Source organism: Suncus etruscus, chromosome 7 (assembly GCF_024139225.1).
Source record: "Suncus etruscus isolate mSunEtr1 chromosome 7, mSunEtr1.pri.cur, whole genome shotgun sequence".
NCBI classification, from domain to species: Eukaryota; Metazoa; Chordata; class Mammalia; order Eulipotyphla; family Soricidae; genus Suncus; species Suncus etruscus.
Window position 1 is genome coordinate 6,060,104 of NC_064854.1, and position 16,213 is coordinate 6,076,316.

A 16,213-nucleotide genomic window follows, 5' to 3' on the forward strand; every position below is an offset into this window, starting at 1 on the left:
CTCGCTTCCCTCACATAAAATGAATTTAAAGCCTGTGATCAAAATCAAAAGATATGCTTAAAATGTTTTTAATTTATTTTTGGGTTACACCTGGCAGCACTCAGGATATTCCTGGCTCTAAGCTCAGAAATCTCTCCTGGCAGGCTTGGGGGACCATAGGAAATGCCGGGATTTGAACCACTGTCCTTCTGCATGCAAGGCAAATGCCCTATCTTCATGCTATCTCTCCGGGTCCCAAAATTTTTATTTCTTTTTATTTAAAGAATTTTGATTTACAAAAGTTATTCATAGTTGGGTTTCAGATATACAATGTTTCAGGACCAATCCCACCAGTATCAACCTCCCTCCCCCAATGTTCCTTGCCACCACATTCTACTCCCCAGCCTGACAGTATAACAGACATTATTTTTGTTTGTTAAAGATTGGGTCTCAAGTTTTCATTGTTGTTGACTCTGGCTTCAATGTTTAGTTCTTTCCTTACTTTTTCTTTCTTTTGCCCAACCACTATGCTACCACTCCAGCCCAAGTTCTTTCTTAACACGACGAATGCACCTCAGATCACTTGGCTCCTGTTATCCTGTCTTTTTATATTTGTGTTTCTCCTCCTTCACTCAATTTCTTTTCTTCTCACTAGACTCTGCGGTATCGAGTGTTTTTGACAACCTCCATTTAAACTATTGCATTTCTTCATACAGTTAATCTAAATAACACTTGTACGTGATACCATTCTTCTTATCCTTCTTATTCTGGCTTACTTCATTTAACATATTATCTTTTAATATTATTCCCGTTGCATGATTGCATCATCCTTTATATTTTTTGATATGTGCCATCCTCACTATACAATATGCTATATCATTGTTGTCTTTATAAGTGATGATGAGCATTTTTTCATATGCTTCTTGTTCATCTGTTGCTCTTCATCAGTGAACTGTCCATTTATTTTCTGTCCCCATTTTGAGAGGTCAGCTAGGACCAGAAAATCTAGAATGAATCAGTAGCAATCATTTTCTTTTGGGGCTTATTAATAAAGCTACACTGTAGGGGTGCTTTTGGGTATTCCAGTAACAATCTGAGTGTCCTCGGCCTTACCCTACTTAGAAAATATCTCCAAAATTTTCAACGTGTAGACTGGCTGCAGCTGAAAAGATTTAGCTACTCATCATATTTTTTGAGTTCAATTGTGGAACAAGGTCATTTCTATCAAATTTTCCACGAAATTAAAGATGAATGGAAAAATGTAGTCAAAAGTAAAAGGCAGAAAATGCTATTTCACTGAGTCTATGTAGGGTTTCTTCCTATACTCTTACACTCATTTTTCCTGCTTCATAATTTCTAATTTCTCTAAAAAAAACTAAATGTGAATGGAAGAAAACTTCAGTATCAAAAGCATATCTGTGGAAAAAATTGTAAGTAGAAAATAAGAACTTGCAGATATTAACAAAAATAAGATGAATATGGCATTTCTTGCTCTAGTCTGAAAAACTAAATGTAAAAATCTGTCTTTACTGCTATTAGCTATGTAGCTTGGTAGTTTCCAAATGACACTAACTTTAAATTTAACATACATATTTTTCCAGCATCCCAGTATACCTTCTCTTGAATATATATATTTTATTACTTGATTTTATTCTCGCTAGTGTAAATAGAACTTAGACTCAAATATGGATACATCTAAAACTAAATGGTGTAGAAAATGGAAAAATGCTTTTTAAATTTTGGGGTCACACTTAGCTGTGATCAGGAATCACTCCTGGGAAATGCTCAGGAAATGCAGTGCAGGAAACCAAACCAGGCAACTTTTTACTACCTAAAGGCAACCCTTTCCTTCCTATTCAGTCCCAGAATAAATTTATTTTACCAATTTTCAGACTAAATTCAAACCAGACAAGGAAAGCTTATATATTCTTACGTACATATTTTGAAATTTTAGAGAAATGGAGTTTCTGAAGTTTTATTTTTAGCTGTTTTTTTTTTTTTTAATTTTGAAAAACTTGGTCCTCAGATGGTAGTGTTCCAGGCTTTCAGGTGTTCAGGATAGCATAGGTGATGCCAGGGGTTGAACTCAGATGCTGGAGGTAAAATCCAATGGGTAAATGTCTTCCCCACTATACTATCTCTCTGAGCGCAGACACTTAAAATTTGTGATCTTGAGCCATGCCTATATACATAAATGGTCTACAGGTTGGGACAGAGGTGACCTGGAACTCTGCCTCATTGATGGACGGTGGAGCAAGACTAGACTATATTGAAAAATAGAGCAGATTGTTGGGAGTTACATTCCCTCAAACACAGAGGACTTCCTGCTAAAGTCACATAAATGACTATGGTTAGCCATGCCATGATGAAAACATATATCAACCCCCAAAAGATAATCCATGGGAACAGCAACTATATCAGAAAAATATTTCTGTCACATTTAGAAATCCTGACAGATTGGAGCTGAAGCAGGCAGCAACTACTGAAGTCTAGCCTCAAAAAATGAAAATGCAGCTTCTTGTCAGAGAAATCAGTAGATAGACCCACACAGTAATCACTTTTCTCCTCACTCCAGTGGCACAGAGATTGACACTGGAAATAGGCACTTGGGTTTGTATAAGTAACAAACTGGATATATGAAGCTTCAAATGAGTGTCAGGTCAAGGGGTCCAAAAATTATTTAACTGAATTATACTCATATGATTAGGAGAGAGTCTTCTCCCTATCCAGTGACTCCTTGAAAGCCATCTGCCAAAATATGAAAAACATCTTTTATGTACAATAATATTGCTGCAAAACATTTAGAACAAGTGTCAACCTTTGCTACTTAAATAGCTAGACTATAATATATAATAAATTATATATAAAATAATATAAATAACTAGTTTAATATTCTTAAACTAACACTAGGCGAAGTGTAAAAGAATATTAAACTACTGTTATTTTCTTATGCAATTATTTCTAGTTACCTTAGAATAAGCGCATTAAATAGATACAACCATTTTTTTCATTATAAATATTCCCAGCTTGGATAGCAGAGGCAAGGTTGCCTTGGGGAAATAATTAGGAAATGGTGCTAACATATAAGAGCTGATACCAAAACAATTGCATTTGAAAAAGGAAAGAAGGTCAGCTCCTAATTAATACCCATGAAAATTAGTTTTCATACTAAAAGAATTCTAAAAAGTCTGAATAGCAGGAAGAAAATTCCCCAGTGATGGGGCAAAAAACAAGCCTTTCTATATAAATCAGAATTTCTTCAATGGGCACATACTGCAAAAGATAGTAGAGACCAGCTGAAGGATGACAAACAACCAACCTCTTCACTCAAAAACTTACTCAGAGGTTGAACAGAGATAGAATAATGGGTAAGGTCTTATTTGTTGTTTGTTTTGTTTTTGGGCTACACCCGGCGACGACTATCAGGGGTTCCTCCTGGCTCTCTGCTAGAAGTCACTCCTGGCAGGTACAGGAAACCATATGAGATGCTGAGATTCAACCACCATTGGTCCTGGGTTGGCCACTTGCAAGGCAAACGCCCTACAGCTGTGCTATCTGTCTGGCTATGAGGTCTAGTCTTGAATATGGTTGACCTAGATTAAATCCCTATAGACAACCCATATTGTCTCTGTAACCCAGAGGCTCCGTAAAGGAGGGTGCGTTGGACCTCGGCAAATACTGTCCTAACAAGCTAAGCCCCGTGTTTATGTCTCTGTATGTCTCTGGAGCTGAGAGTTGCTGTGTACCTGCTTCAAACCCCGCTTCGAAAAGCTATACATTACAAAATGTGCTCATTGTAGCCATCAATCCAGACATCACCTCTGATTAAACAATCAGCTCAAATTATTTTTATAGATTTTTGTTTTGAAGGTTAAAGTATTTTTTTCATAAAATACTATTTATAGTCGCGAGTGGGGGTGCAAAAAATGTTTTCTTCTCCCTAGGGGGACATGACAGAAAGTAATCGAGAAGCATTGCTGTGAGCCAACTTAAAGTAACACAACTGTAAATCCATCCACAGCTGGATAAAAAAAATAATCAAAGATAATTGAATTAAAATTTCTGTTTTATTGACAATTTACTCCAACAAGATGACTTTTGTGCTGGTAGCTTATTACTTTTTTAAAACTTAAATAAACCATGGGTTAATAGTGAAGGAAGTAAGACTCTTCCAAGACAATCAAGAGATTGTATTCAACTTTTACTTAAAATTGCAACCAAATATTGTTATAGTATGGCATATAAGAACTTTTCAGTGTGCTTGCAGTTGTCAACGTAAAACATGCTTATTTTCACTAAGTTTATTTTCACTAAGGTGCTATGATTTACAGTACTGTAATGGTGGTTTAAGCACATTTCTTACCAAAACCACACCTTTCACTTGAGTCCCACTTTCTTCCATCAATGTCCCATAGACTTTTCTCATTTTCCCTCTTTTTGAATAAGCTCAGTTTTATGTAACAATTATCCATTTCTGTTGCTTTTAAGCTATATATTTTTGTTGTTTATTTTCAGAATTTATAAATACAAAAGCACCCAAACACTTTAAAATGAAGTGTAGGAAATGCAAAACTGTGTCTCAAGTGCCCACTTCCCATTAACATCCCACTCCACATATCCTTGAGATGCAAATTCCAGTTGTAAACTCAGCTATATTTGCTTTGGCTTGTAGCCTCCTCTTTACTCACAATGTAGCCTACTTCCCTCTCTTAATGACTTCCCATTCATTGACAAGGTCTGATAATAGATTTGGAGAGATTATCTCTAGTTTCTGGAATTTTCCTGGTATGCTAGGAATAACTCTAGACAGGCATCTATGTACAGTGAAAGACACAGCTTCTAAGAATCCATAAAATCCTAAGCTTCTGAGACCATCTTTTTATTGCTATTCTTACAAAGTCTAGGGCATATGTCCTGAAGATATGGGTACAGTTCAATAAAATTTATTCATAATAAAATGAAACATTGATTTTTGGGCTGTTTTCATAGGTGTCTAGTTAATTTCTGCTCTAAGTTTTATTTATCTCCTTCTGTCTTACTTTCAACTCATTTTGTTTCACTTTTCCTATTCCTTAAGCTATGCCTCTATTTATTTAGGCCTTTTTTTTCTTTCTGATGAATGATTGTAATTCTATAAATTTCTCTCTTAATTCTGCTTTTACTGTGTTCCACAAATTCTGATAACTCGTGTGTCTTCATTGTCATTTAGTTCCAGGAATATTTTTATTTGCTCTTTGATTTTTGTCTCTGATCCACTGGTCATTCATCAATGAACAGTTTAATATCCAGGTTTCAATGTTGTTTCTCCATGTCTGCTTATAATTCACCTCTATCTTCAGTGCTTTAGAGTGTGAGGAGATAGCTGAAACAATTACTATCCTCTCGATTTTATGGCTGAGCATATGGTCTATCTTGGAGAATGCCCCTTGTGCATTGAAGAATAATGTGTATTAGTTTTCTGGGGATGAAGAGCTCTCTCTATATATACTAATCCACTCTCTTCTATTTTCTCCTTCAAAGACTGTATATTTTTGTTAAGTTTTAGCCTGGTTGACCTACAAAGGGGTGACAAGGTGGTGTTAAAGTCTGTAGCTATTATTGTGTTGCTACTGATGTCTTTCTTCAAGTTTATCAGAATCTGTTTTTAAATTTTTTTCTGGCCCAGCAATGGGCACATACATGTTTAGAAGTGTGCTTTGGTCTTGGTTTATACATCCCTTTATTAGCAAGAAATGCCCAGCTCTGACTCTTATAACCTTTTTAAGCCTAAAGTCTATGATTCCTCATATTAGTATGGCTACCCCAGCCTTTTAAATGAGTGCTTGTTCTACAAGCTTTGACTTTTAGTCTATGTTTGCTCTGACTATTCAGATAAGATACGTTTATTGCAGACAGCAAAACATCAGATTTCCCGTTTTGATCCATTTTGCCACTCAGTATCTCTTTATTGGTGCATTTAATCTTTTGATGTGTAAAGTGGAATATAGTCCATTGATGTTTAGAGATATATCATGGGAGTAGATATCATATTTTTGTAGGAGTTTGGTGTGTTTGTTTGGTCTGCCTTGTCTTAAAGTAGAAACTTAAATTCATCTCTTAAGGTTGGTTTGGAGTCTATAACGTTTCTGAGATATTGCTTTATCTATAAAGCTGTGTATCTTCCTTTCAATCCTAAATTTAAGTCTGGCTGGGTCAAGTATTTCTGGCAAAATATTCATTTCATTGATTTTTGTGACTATAACCTACCACTGATCAAATCTTGGGAATTGTTTGTGATAAATGTAATCTAAGTCTTAAGAATTCTCCTTTGAAAGCAAGAGTTGGTTCTTTGAAAAAAAATAAACAATATTGATGACCCATTCTAAAGACTCACAAAGAAAGGGAGAAAAAGAAATCTAATATGCAGAATCAGAAATGAAAAGGGAGTGGTAACTACAGATACTACAGAAATTCCAAGGGTAATCAGATATTATTGTGAGAACCTCTCTGCCACAAAACAAGAGAATCTTGAAGATATGGATAAATTATTGGACTCCTACACCTTACAAGTTCGCACCAAGATGATTTGGAATACCTGAGAAAACCTATTACTATTGAGAAAATTGAAGGCTAAACAAAAGCTTCTCCCAAAACGAAAGTACTGGTTCAGAGGCTTCACTAGTGAATTCTTTCAAACTTTCAAAGAGGAACTACTGCCAATACTCTCCAAGCTCTCAAGAAATCGAACAGAAAGAATCCCTAATAGTTTCTATGAAGCCAACATCACACTGATAACAAAAACAAAGACACCACAAAAAGAGAAAATCATGGGCCCATATCTTTAGTAAACATGGATGCAAACATCTCCAACAAATACTAGCAAACAGAATCCAACGACTCATCAAAAAGTTTATACATCATGACCAAGAAGGATTCAGTCCAGGAATGCAAGGATGATTTAACATATGCAATTCAATTGATATAATACACCATATCAAAAAATCATATGCTCATATCAACAGATTCTGAGAAAGCATTTGAGGTCCATCACTCATTTATGATTAATAAAAAAAAGCTCTGAAATGTTCTTGGAATTTTGTTTAGGGAAAGGTTAATGAATAGAAGCAGGAAGTTCCAGGGAAAAATGCTTGGTTAAATAGCATTAAGTAAGAAAGGTTCGATAATAGGAACAAGGATAGGGCTTGGTAAATAGCGTTAAGAAAATTTTAAGCTACGGTATATTTTGCAGAAAAGTTATGTTTTTGGAAAAAACATAAAGTTTTGGAACTTTAAGTTCTCACTTCTAACATTGTTGCTATGGAAATAACGAGATCCGCCTTGGCCAAAGGCAGAAGTGAGGAAAACAAAGGATAACCTATACTCTTTTTGTATTTTAAAGAAAGGGGCAGATGTTACTCCCCTCCCCCAACTTCCTGTTTTGCTCACTTTTAGAGGCAGACCTGTCCACATCTGGGAAGGGTCTTTCTTTGGCTTCCTGTTTTGCTGACTTAGAGAGGCAAAAGGGGGATTGCCTCAAAGGCAAGAAGGAATAGATTGCAAAAGATTGAGGGGGAGGATAGAGAGAGGATTCATCAGGAGAGGAGGCTGGTAGAAACAGGTTCGAATGCTGGGCAACTTATGGAGCAGGCTTAAAAGGTTTAAAAAGTTTAAGAGCCACACAGGGTGGCTAGGGCCTTAATAAAGTTGATGTTTCCTTCAACCTGACTGCCTGTGGATGATTTCCTCACCGCCATCCTGAGACTGCCAGCTGGAGGGGGTTGCAGGCGCGTGGCCCCGGGCCAGCAGAGAAAGGCCTCACCCTCCATCCATACCACCATCAAGGACTTTATAATTAATATTTAATTCAACACTCTCAATAAGATGGGAATTGAAGGAACTTTCCTCCATATTGTCCAAGCCATTTATCACAAACCCATTGTAAACCTTAAATTCAATGGCTAAAAAATAAAAGCCTTTCTTCTAAAATCTGGTACAAGACAAGGTTGATACCTCTTTCCACTTCTAGTCAGTATAGTACTAGATATACTTGCTATAGCTGTTAAGCAAGAAAAAGACACAAAGGTATCCACAAGATATCTAGAAAACCCTAAACACCCCATAAAAATATTTCTAGAAACATTAGACTTGTATAGTAAAGTGGCAGGCTATAAAGTTAATATGCAAAAATACATGTTTTTTCTATATATAAATAATGAATAGAAGAAAATTATGTTAAAAAACAATACTATTCACAATTGTGCCTTAGAAAGTCATGTACTTTGAGTCAAATTAACTAAAAAGGGAAAGAGCTATATGAAGAAAACTACAAAACACTTTCAAGAAATAAAAGAGGACAATAGGAAAAGGAAACAAATAACCTGTTCATAGATTGGCAGGGTAAACAAAATTAAAATTTTAATACTTTCTAAAGCAGTGGTCCTCAAACTATGGCCCACGGGACACATATTGTATTTGTATCTGTTTTGTTTCTTCATTGCAAAATAAGATATATGCAGTGTGCATAAGAATTCGTTCATAAGTTTTGTTTTTACTATAGTCAGACCCTCCAATGGTCTGAGGGACAGTGAACTGGCCCCATTTAAAAAGTTCTAAAATGTTCTAAAGCATTGTACAGATTTATTCTATTTCGATAAAAATTCCCATAATATTTTTAAAGAAGTGGATCAGATGCACCTAAAATTTAAATGGAGAAATAACTATTTAAGAATATCTAAAGAAGGGCTGGAGAGAGAGCACAGCGGTAGTGCATTTGCCTTGCAAGCGCTGACCCAGGACCAATGGTGGGTCCAGTCCCGGCTTCCCATATGGTCTCCCGTGCCTGCCAGGAGTGATTTCTGAAGAGAGAGCCAGGAGTAATCCTGGAGCATCGCCAGGTGTGCCCCACCCCCCCCAAAAAAAGAATATCTAAAGAAATACTTGGCAAAAAAAGTAGATGGGAAGATAACTTTCCTCAACTGTATTATAAAGCAATGATCACTAAAAGAGCCTGGAATTGGAATAAAGATCAACATTTAGACCAACAGAATAGACTTGAGTATCTGGGTATGGGGTCATAAGCTTTCACAGAATCCACCTAAATGCCATGCACAAAGGTCAAATCAATATGGATTAAAGACCTTAATATTGAAACTAAAATCATAAGGAAAACATAAAGGAAAGATAGGCAGAACACTCAGTGACACTGAAGCTAAAGAAAGCTTCAAGGCTGAAACATCACTGACCAAGCAAGTGGAAGCAAAGATAAACAGATAGGATTTTATTAAATCAGAAACTTCTGAATTTCAAAGCAAATATTGACTAGGATACAAAGGCTACCAATGGAATGAGAGAAAATTTTCACTCAATGCCCACTAGATACAGAATTAATATCTAAGATACACAAGGCATTGATTGAACTTTATAAGAAAAATAATCTAACTCTATGAAAAAATAAAGAAAATAAATAACAGATATTTTCTCAAAGAAGAAATACAGATGGCCAAAAGGCACATAAAAATGGTACACATCAACAATCATCAGGGAGATGTAAATAAAAAGAACAATGCTATATAATTTCACCCCACAGAGACTGGTACATATCACAAAGAACAAGAACAACCAGTACTGGCATAGATATGGGGGGAAAGAAACTCTCATTCACTGCTTGTGTAAATACCATTTAGTCCAGTCTTTCTGGAAAACAATATGGATATTCCTCAAAAAAATAGAAATTGAAATCTCATATGTTCCAGCAATACTACTCCTAGTAACACAAAAACATAATATCAAAATGCCCTCAGCACTCCTATATTTACAACAGCACTATTTACACTAGTGAATCTGCAAACAACCCTGATGCTCAACAACAGATGAGTGGCTAAAGAAACTGTGGTACATTTACACAATGAAATACTTTGCAACTGTTAGGAAAATAAAGTCATAAAATAGGCTGGACATGGAGACTATTATGCTGAGTGAAAGGGAAATGAGTAGACTTAGAATAATCTATCACATTTGTAGGATATAAGAAAATAAGAGATAATAGGGTAATAATTCCTAGAGACAATAGAGACAAGGTTCAGGAGGTCCAACCCAGTGCAGAAAGCTAGCCACAAAGAGTGGTGAGTGTAGCTAGATTAGAGAATGGTCTACTAGAACAAGTAGTTGGAACTAATCAGTCTGGACAGGAACTCAACACTAAAACTGGAGAAGCTAACAGGCAAGGCAAGACTCCAACAATTAGTGCAAACCAGTGTCAAAAATAGAGAGGAGAGAGAGAGAAGTAAATTGTCTACCATAGAGCAAAGTGGAGTTGGGTTGGGAAGGGAGGAATTCAATGACAATAAAGATGCTCTGATGAAGGATGATGTACATTGTATGACTGAAGCCTAACAATGAATAGCTTTGTAACCAAGGTATTTAAGAAAAGCAAATAATAAAGAAATGATGATGAAATAAATTTGGAAAAATGAACAAACACAGAAATAAAGTTTTGATTTAACCTTTCCATCTGTCTTTCTCAGGATGATAGAATTTTTTTTCTCACTGGGAGAGCAGAAAGGGTAAACAAAAACACACAACAGGGTTACTGAGTGATAAATGGTTTGAAGGAACTAGAAGAGAGTGAGAGATTACATTTTAGGCACGGAGGTGAGAGTTGCCTCTCTGAGAAGGAAATATCTGAGCAAAGGCTTAAATGATGACAGATTTGTCTCAGGGACACTTCTCAAAGTTTCCAGACATAAGGACCACCCACTCTGGAATAAAATGGGCACTTTCCAGAAAGAAAAAGAGAGCCAGTGCATGTGGATAAAACTGATTGGAGTTGACAAGACCCTGCTCAGTTTACCCGGAACTATGGGAAACTATTAGAGGAATTTAAACATGAGTACCACATTCTGTTTGTTATTTTCAAAAGTTCACTCTAGTTCTAGTTGGAGAAGAAACTTTGGGGAAAGAATGAATAGAGGAAGATGATCTAAAAGGCTGAGGGAGGGGTCAAGATGATGGTAGATTCTTAATATGTAATGTAAGTGTGGCATAACATTTTATTGTTTTTCTCAGTGTTATCATACTGAAGACATTATTCAATTACATTTTACTATAGTTTCCTCTCATTAAATGAGGAGTCTTACCTGAGGAATGCAAGATTTTGGTATTCCTCGAAGTCTACAGTAATAACTGAGGTGCTCCCAGCCAGTTAGGAGTTCATCCAGGGCATCCATCTGGGGACAATAGCCTATTCTAACTCCTGCTTTGCCCGCATAAGAGGGGTCCACATCTTCTCTGTAAAGACAAATTGTAGTAGAAAAAACAAATAAGTTTACCAGAAAAAAAGCAGCCTTAATTTAAACCAGGTACAATCAAAAGGAAGTTCATCTAAGTATGCTTAATACAATTCATTGAGTATAGATGGACTGAATGAATGCATAAATTTCTGCTAGAAGATCTTTGATTCTGGAGTAAGCAGTCTAGTTCATTTGAACACTAAGGAAAAAGCATATCTATCATCTAATTTATAGATGCAAAGACAACTTCATAATTCTAACTTTCAATGATTTGTGCAATTAATATTTTTCTCTTTTTCAAGAATTGTAATGATGCTCGGCAATAGCATAAACTTATAAAAATTCTATTAAATTAAGTTAAATAGAGGAGTAACTGAAGAGGAGCCAAATATAAATTTAATTTATTCTTGATATAAAATAAATAATACTGAATGTTGTGATGAATAGTGGTGTGCGTACACACATTTGATATGCTCTACTAGTTCTTTGTATAATTTCTATATTAAGCTTTTATTCAATAGTTTTAGGGTAAATGATTTCTCCCAATCTGTGGGCAGTCTTTATTTTATGGTAAATCTTTTCTTTGATATTTAGAAATGTTTTAGTTTAAGGTTTATCTTTGATTCTAATTACTTGGTCAGTAGTGTTTTATCATTAAAGATACCTTTAGTTTCAAAGTCTTAGAGAGAGAGTGTACCATCTACATTTTCCCTATGAACCTTTTGGTTTCTTATAAGTGACATCAGTCTTTAATCCATTTTAATTTGACTGTAGTGTTTGGCATTAAAAAGATTTCTGAATTCATTATTTTTGAATAAAGCTAACCAATTTTCTCAACACAGCTTGTTGAAGATGCTTTCCTTGCTCCAATTCATACTCTTGCTCCTTTATAAAAGACTTATTGATATATATATATATATATATATATGTATATAAAACTAATATATATACACAAAAAACATATATATACTAGGAAGTCTGTCTTCAATGTCTCCAATTGTAATATAGTTTGGAGTTGGGGAAAGTGATGTCTCCCATCTTCTTTTTCAGAAGAATTGCTTTAGTTTATCAGGAAAATTTATTGGTCCAGTTGTATTTGCTTCATTTCTTTGAAAATGTTCATAGGTATTCTTAGTGATTGCTTTAAGTATGTACAATGATTCAGGAAATATTGCCATTTTAATAATGGTAGTCCTCTCAGTCCATAAGCAAAGGATGTATTTCTATTTCCTGTGTCCTTTTATTTCTTGAAGTAGTTTTTTGCAAGGTGTTTTTTTTACAGGTATTTCACTCAGATGAAATTGATAGCTCTGGACAAGAACTCAGCACTAAAAGGGGAGAAACTAACAGGCAAGGCACACCTTCATTAACAATAATGCAAACTATAGTGCATTAAGGAAATAAGGAAAGGGAGAAAAAGAGAAAGAGAGAGAGAGAGAGAAGCAATTTACTTGCCCTAGAGCTTGGTAGTTGGTGGGAGGGAAACTGGAGACCTTGGTGACACTGATGGGAAGAGTGCATTGGTGAAAAATGGTGTACATTTTATGACTGAAGCCCAACAATGAACAATTTTGCATGTTTAAGCATGGTTTAACCATGTTTAAGCATGGTTAAGCATGTTTAAGCATGGCACTTAAATAAAGCAATTAAAAATAAATAAATATAATAGATAAGAAAAAGATAATTCCAAGGAATTTTATTTTCTTAGGCACAATTTTAAATGGAATTTTTAATAAATGTCTTCTCTTTCTTCATTTGTAATTAGAAAACTATGGATTTTTGGTTTTAATTTTGTAGGCTATCACTTTTCTATATAAATTTATTTCAGGAAGCTTGCTTACAGAATTTTTAGAATTTTCTAAATATATTACTTTTTCCACAAATAAAGAGACTAACTTCTGGTTTTCTCACCTTGAAGCCTTGGTAAATTTTTCTTGCCCAATTGCTATGGCAAGTAATGCCAATGCTATACTGAATAGAAGGGACAACAGTGGGCAAACCTTTCATGAACAGAGAAAGGGGTTTAGTTTTTTCATTGACTATACTATTTTCTGCGGACTTGTGTAAATGGTATTGATTATATTGAAAAAGCTTTATTAATTTTCCATATTGAGAATGTTATCATTAAATCTTTGCATCTGTTGATATGATCATATAATTTTATTTTTCTTTTATTGATGTTGTGTTATTTTGATTAACTATATATGTTAAATCAACCTTGTATTCCTGAGATGAATTATATTTTGTCATGGTGTATGATTCTATTTTCTAGTGTTGTTTCTTTTTGAGGGGTTTTATTTATTTTTTGGAGGAATTTTTATATCTGTGTTCACCAGAAATTCAAACTGTGATTCTGTTTTTTTTTTTCTTTGTTTTCTGATTGTTTGGGGTTTTATTTTGGTGTTTCCATCTGGCTTTAGTATTGGTTAATATATATTCCATATAAAACGGGAATGTTTCTGTTGCTTCAATTTCCTTGAAGATCATGAAAAGGATTGGCAGTTGTTCCTCTTTAAAAGTTTGAAAGAATTCACTAGTGTATTCATCTGAGTTTGAACTCATGTTTTTGGGAAATTTTTGATTTTCATTTCCCTTAATAATGATACATTAATTTCTATTTCACTTGCTAATGCAGATACTTATACATTATCTTTCATATAGCATTTTTAACATAATCTTAGGCTCTTTATTTCAAATAACACATTTTTATAAAAAATATTAATGAAATTGCAAAAAAAAATGGTACCACTCTATAAATGGTGAACAAAAAGCAGAATCAATGACTATAATAATAGACTGTAGATTAATAAATTTACTAAATGCTAATTTCTAAAATAGCTATGATTTAAGGTGGAAGCTTTAAAATAAGGAATAGAGGTGTTTGCTATTTTCTAGTAGGGGAAACTTTTTAGGAAATAAATAATATAACAAATGCAGTCTCAGAGAAATTGAAAAGTTGAAATTTCTCTGTTATAAATAAAAATGTTAAGGTCATTAATTAGAATATGAAGAAATTACTAATAACAAGGTAAGGAAACAAGCATCAGTATTACAGCTTAAGCTTTACAAAATAGGGTGTTTACCCCTAAATACAATGTAATAGTGATTTACAGGTACTCAAACTACTGGAGTGTAAATTTGCATACTAAAGCACTGGATTTGTTGAATGAAAACTGATAGTTTCCCCTGAGAACCTCAAGGAGTGACTCAGGGAGTAACCCACAAACACCAAACTTGGATTAGCTGGGGATTTGCAATTGTGATTAATGGTTAACCATTTAATGGTTAAAACATTTAGTGATTATATCTCTGAAAAGCAAAACTCAGATTTACTAAGGAGTGGTAGTATAAGGGACTGTTCTTCTACATACTCGTTAATGGTTAATGGCACTTCAATAGAGAGCCTGGCATTGCATCTTTAAAAACATATAAACATGTATGTTCTTGCTAACCAAGTTTCCTCCATAAAATTTTAACAAAAGTCAAGGTAGATCATAGAAAAATTATTAAATCTGAAGTTACCCTATAGAGTTCCTGACGATGGCCTGGCCTGAAGTTGGAGCGATGTCCCCATTTAACATTTTGAATGTAGTGGTTTTCCCAGCTCCATTTGCTCCTAGAAGTCCAAAGCACTAGAGGAAAAATAAGTTAAACAGTAAAATAAAATCAACATGCTTTCAGATAACAAAGTAATATCAGTGATTTATGTTGCTTACAGAATTTTAATATCATAATTGAATTATGGGCACTTTTGCAGTTATAGAATATGAATTCTCTACTAATTTCAGCATTCATTCACAAACATTCAAATTAATAATGAAATTAAAAACAAGGAGATAAAGTGAATAACCTTCTACTACAAACGATTTTGAAAGTTTTCATCTTATGATGAATTCTCTTATGTCCCTTTGGTGAGTATAATTTTTATTAAAAATGTTATTAAGGCCTGGAGCGATAGCACAGTGGGTAAGGCATTTGCCTTGCACTTGGTTAACTAACCTAGGCTCAATCTCCAGCATTCCATATAGTCCACTGAGCCTACCAGGAGCGATTTCTGAGCATAAAGCCAGAAGTAACCCGTGAACACCACAGGTTGTGGCCCAAAACCAAAAAAAAAAAAAAAAATTAACGAAGACACTATAATTTACAAAGCTATTTGAGTTTCAGGTATACAATTTCAACAGCAGTGCCAACTTCCTCCAATGTCCCAAATTTCCCTTCCAATGACAAGACTGCTTTGCTGCCAAACACACTTTGAAGTTTGATTGTAGTTTGGATCTCACATTTTAGTTTTGTTGATTCTGTGGCTGAGACATAAAAATGTCATATCTGAACATCATCAATGTTTCTGAAGCCCTTGACTCTTGCCTCACGACTTCCAACCTACCTCTTCTCAGTTATACCTCCCCAAACAATATTTTTCATTAGCTATCATTTAATCATTTGCCTATAAAATTCATAATGTCCACATCAATCCTTCTTTCTATCTCATAATAAAGCCTGATTATATACTGTTCTGGCTTGATGCATGCTGCCCAAGTGTGTTGGTACCCGGCAGATTAAAATGTACCATGAATTGAACTCAGAGCCTTTCTCTTGGCTTGGTATTTAAATATTCTATTATTTCAGCTGTTTCTGACTCGACTATAAAATACTTGGGATCCACGTTATACAATTATTATTTACCCCCACTACTATAACATGTACTTTAAAGGACTTTGTAAAAGTGTTCTCCACTCTCATCTCTTTCTATAGCAGAGCCTAAGCTGATCTTAACACTAGTTAAGATTGAATTTCAAATTGTAGCTTCTGATCTGTATGAAAAGTGACCCTGTGTTGTTGTTGTTTTCTCTAGCTAGTGTCTATCTTCTGCCATGGCTAACTAGGGAGTTTGTAGTAGAAACAAAGTCTATTTGATTCTTACCAACTCCTTCCAAAATATTGTTACTTTCTAGTTCTTTTTTTGG

General features: G+C 34.7%; 1 protein-coding gene across 1 annotated transcript in view; it reads right to left on the bottom strand.

Annotated features, from left to right (window-relative positions):
* Positions 1–16,213, bottom strand: part of ABCA13 (ATP binding cassette subfamily A member 13) — a 288,890-nt gene that overhangs the window by 28,509 nt on the left and 244,168 nt on the right. The window contains 2 exon segments of the mRNA XM_049777030.1: positions 11,094–11,244; positions 14,769–14,878. Of these exon segments, the coding sequence (XP_049632987.1) occupies positions 11,094–11,244; positions 14,769–14,878 (261 nt within the window).